The sequence below is a fragment of the Octodon degus genome, unplaced genomic scaffold (genome assembly GCF_000260255.1).
Source record: "Octodon degus isolate 3935 unplaced genomic scaffold, OctDeg1.0 scaffold00007, whole genome shotgun sequence".
Taxonomy (NCBI): Eukaryota; Metazoa; Chordata; class Mammalia; order Rodentia; family Octodontidae; genus Octodon; species Octodon degus.
The window spans coordinates 26,698,733-26,703,576 of record NW_004524583.1 but is presented as its reverse complement, the minus strand read 5'-3'; the positions used below and the strand labels follow the sequence as shown (position 1 = coordinate 26,703,576).

At 36.3% G+C, this 4,844-nt stretch overlaps 1 protein-coding gene across 1 annotated transcript in view; it reads right to left on the bottom strand.

Moving 5' to 3' along the window:
- Nucleotides 1–4,844, bottom strand: part of Kiaa0586 (KIAA0586 ortholog) — a 132,315-nt gene that overhangs the window by 23,076 nt on the left and 104,395 nt on the right. Inside the window, exon 23 of the mRNA XM_023701686.1 lies at nt 2,512–2,614. Coding sequence (XP_023557454.1) covers nt 2,512–2,614 — 103 coding nt within the window. The remainder of the gene's footprint in view (nt 1–2,511; nt 2,615–4,844) is intronic.

The following is a 4,844-nucleotide window of genomic DNA, read 5'->3' as shown; positions in this document are numbered from 1 at the left end:
AAAAAAAAAATTAAAAAAATAAAATAAAATAAAATAAAATATTCTTAAAATTTCTGCTTTGTTGAAAGATTTTTTAAAAACAGACCTTAATTTTCACAGCCAAATTTCAGAACTTAAGCAAAAAGCCAACAGCCCTCCAGAAGTTCAAAGACAGTATCAAAATGTCTTCTGACCGTGAGATTATACAATTTTGATAACACAGCAGTACAGATAATTTCACTTCTATAACAACATGTAAGGGCCGGCCAAATAGCTCAGTGGATTAAAGTGCCTGCAATCAGGTGCAGGGGCCAGGGGTTCGATTCCTGGGCCTGCTGCGCCAGCCCTGTTCCCAGGGCTCACTGAGATGGCAATTGAGACTGGGTGTGGTGGTGCTCCCGTGTAATCCCAGCTCTTGGGAGGCTGTAAATAGGGGGATCACTTCAAGTCCGATCTAGTAGTGAAACCCTGAACACCCTGTAGATCCTTCCCTAAATAAAAAAATAAATTAAATTAAAAAATAAATAATATAGTAACATGTAATATAAGAAATATTTGTTTTTTACGTTCCAGCTGTTGGTCAGTGTCACGCCATAACACTGAACAGCTCTTACAAAGTTAACAGCCACAACTCTTGCCTGAAACATAGTGTAACTTCAGACAATAATGATATACATGTAGATAAAGTACAGAAAAAAAAGACTGACATAGAATTTATATAAGAACTAAAAGGTAACATTTAGAAAATGCTAAGGATTTTAAAAAGCAATTCTAAACAATATTTATTTGTAAAAACAAGATTCTTCATCCAAATCAACAAAAATGTGTGAGAGAAAAAACTTGGGATGAGTGAAAATGTACGCAACAGCACAGAACTCTCATTATAGAGAGGTATGGAGGCAGGTAACAAGGGCACCTCTCACCATGCACTAAACTAAAATCTAAATGGACCAAGGATCTAAATATTACAGCAGAAACAGCCCACTGGAAGATAAAATAGTTATAGTAGCCAAGGACTTTCTTTTTTTTTTTTTTTTTTTGCAGAACCGGGGATTGAACTCAGATCCTTGTGTTTGCCAGTCAAGCGCTTATCCTACTGAGCCATCTCCCCGGCCCCCCAAGGACTTTCTGAACAGAACTCTAACTGCATAAGGAATAACATCAAAAATCAGCAAATATTAAATTAAAAAGCTTTTGCACAACAAAGGAAACAAGCAGCACAGCAAAGAGCCAACTGATAGAACAGGGAAAAATTTTTGTCAGCTATTTCTGAGACAGAGGATCAGTATTTTAAAAATTTTATTTATTTGTTTGTTGGGTAGAGTGTCTCACTACACAGCCAGTATTTAGAATACATAAAGAACTCAAAAAAATTACTGCCACCAAAAGACAAGACCCACTAAAAAACTGGCAACTGGAATAAACATTTCTCAGAAGAAACATAAATAAGGGGCCGGGGAGATGGCTCAGTGGAATAAGTGCTTCCCTGGCAAGCACAAGGACCTTAGTTCAATCCCTGGTTCTGCAAAAAAAAAAAAAAAAAGACAAAAAAAATTTTTTTTAATAAAAAAGAAGAAACATAAATAGCCACTAATATATGAAAAAATGTTCAACATCTCTCATCTCACAGAAATATATATACAACACAGATTCTACTTTACTCCAGAAAGAATGGCTTTCATCAAGAAATCAAATAATAAATGCTGGAGAGGCTGTAGGAAACAAAGGAAACCCTTCTGCATTAATTAGTATATGAACATAAACTAGTACAACCACTATAGAAATCATTTTGGATATTCCTCAAAAAATGAGAACTAGAAATTCCATTCACTTCAGCTATTCTCCTAGGTATCTTCCTGAGAGAGCTAAAAGACATTACTTGCCGGGATACAAGCGTACCCATATTTATATCACCACAACTCATAACTCTTGGAAGCAGTCTATGTGTTCATCAATCAAGAATAAAGAAGTATTTACACATAATGGAATATAACTGTCACAAAAAAGGATAAACTTTGAAAGCATAATGTTAAAATAAATCATACATACAAGTTTAAATATATGATTTATCTTGTATAGAAACCCAAAATATACATGAATTAAAGAGCAAAATAAAAGATAAACAATAGGAGACAGAAAGGTAGCTCTTTTGCAAAAGGAAAATGAACCAAAAGATGGAGGCGCTATGGAGGGAAAGGGGATATAAAAAAGAATTACGACGTACTACAAACATGTGCCACCTCCACACAACGAATGCAATCATTACATACTGCAACCACTGTACTAGCAGAATGTTTCTAAACAGTGGGAGACAGGTAACAGGGGAGATGGTGAGGACTGGAATATAAGAACTGACCCTTCAAATATGAAGCTGGGGGGAGAGTAAGACAAGGGGTGGCAAGGGTGTAAAATGATCAGTTGGTTAGGTACATGCAGGGATCTTTCAAAATAAAGCTTATTAATCTATATAACCAATATGCACTAATAAAGGACAGGTATCAAATGTATATTTACTATGAAAACAGGTCTTACCTCGTGAAAGTGAAATGTCAGATATATTTCGTACACATATTAAATGACTTTGTACTGGCTTGTGTTCAACTTGTTTAACATTCTGGTCTTGCCTTTGTTCATTCTGAAGAATGTAAGACACAAAGTCATTATTATTGTTCTTCTTAACCTTAAAAAATTAAATACAATTATTCAGGTGTTCAATATTGTTACATAAGATTTTAATAATAATATGGTTGCTTTCAAATTGCCTTGTTAATGGGTTATTTGCAGCTCTAACAATAAATGAGTAGTGGAGTATAATTTTTAAAGATGATTGCAAGAATATTTTTTAAATGATTTAAAAAATGTTTAAATGTTTATAAGGAAGTTTAAAATACTTCATAATGTATCCAAGTTTCAAATACTTAGGTCATTTCTTTTAATTTTATTAGAGAATCCAGAGCTACTTATAAATCAAATTATTCTATATTTATATAATGTGATACTTAGATACAAACTTAGTTCTGCGGTAAATTCTACATTTTTTTGCATAAAATGAAAATAATGCACTAGAATTTTCAGAGCTTTTGTACATAGTAACCTAACTTAATTCCCGTGTGTCAGAAGGTGTCCTTCTCCTCCATTTGTTAGTCAAAGAACACATGTTCACCAGGTGTGGCAGTACACATCTACAACCTCAGCACTAGGTAGGGCCGGCCAAACAGCTCAGTGGATTAAAGCACCTGTCAGCAGGCCGGGGGTTCGATCCCTGGGCCTACTGTTCTGTGCCAGCCCCGCCCCTGGGGCACGCTGAAACGGCAATTGAGACTGGGCATGGTGGCGTGTGCCTGTAATGCCAGCTCTTGGGAGGCTGTAAACAAGCGAATCACTATGAGTACGATCTAGTAGGGAGACCCTGAACACTGTAGACCCTTCCCTAAAGTACAAAAAAAAAAAAAGAAAAATCTCAGCACTTGGGAGGCTGAGGCATAAAGATCACTGTGAGTTCAAGGCCAGCCTGCACTATATAGTGCGAATCTTGTCTCAAAAAAAGAAGAAACACATGCTCTACCATAAGCCCTATCATCTTTTTTCCTTGCCTAAAACTACACTCCAAATCTACAAGTCATAAATTTCTTCACAACCACATCACCAACTATGATGACTATAACCATTTTCTTTCTTTCCTCTATGTGTTTTATTATGAATGAGTCATAAAAATTGCCATCAGATACACAGTAACAGAAACTTTTAAAAAACAGTTCTTGAGGGCCGGGGAGATGGCTCAGTAGAATAAGCACTTGCCTGGCAAGTACAAGGGCCTGAGTTTAATCCCAGGTTCCACCAAAAACAAACAAACAAAAAAACAGTTCTTGAACCTTATAAACAAATGTAAGCAGGAAACCTGAAACCCGTCTAGGTGGACTCACAGCTACACATTGCAGCTCTCACAGGGACAGTACTTCCTGGAGAGGCGGACGTGAGCAGCTGTGGATTGCAGTGCTAACAAATAATAAGTCTCCTTTCAAACGTGGTTATTAGTAGAATAGGCTTCTCTCTGAAGGGAAAACCACTTTAGTCTAAAATAGGTGCTCTATGTGCATCTCTACTTCAAAACTGCGAACTCCAAAATGCTCCAAAATTCCAAACTTTTTGAGTACTGGTATATTAATGTCTCAAAAGGAAAATTCTCCATTTGACCTCTTGTGACAGTTGACAATTAAAATACAGGCACATTAAATATATAACATTCCCTTCAGACTGAGGTGTACAGGAAACAAACTATGTTTGGACTTGGGTCCTATCTACAAGGCATCTGATTAAGTATATGTAAATATTTTTTTAAACCTGAAATCCAAGCATTTCAGAGATAGGACACCCAACACAATCTTTCCATCTCTGGCTGTAATTCTACCGGTTCCCTTCACCTCGGCTGCACCCTGGAGAGCCGAGGCCCAAGTCAAAGCTGGCTAAGCCACTCTAGCTTTGGCCTTGAACAAGTCACTGAAAGTTGATCTCCTCACTCATAGAGTGGGAGAAATAATAACAAATACTTCACTAGGTATTCAACCCAAAACTTCACTAGGTTGTCATAAGAACTGAGTTAAGACAAATAATTTAGGATCTAGCAAAGCAAGCACTGTAAATAAGTGCAGTGTCATTACTCAACGAATCTTAGCTAAAGAAATGTAACAAAATTGTTTTTTGAGGTCCATTCTTCTGGAAGCATTTTGCAGTTTTATTTAAAACAGACTAATAATTAAAGGCAAGCAATCTTTTATTTTTTTAAACAGTTTTACTGAGGTATAAGTGACAAGCTAATGAACTGTATGTACTGAAAACGTACAGCTGCTCAGTTCTGAAACGTGTAT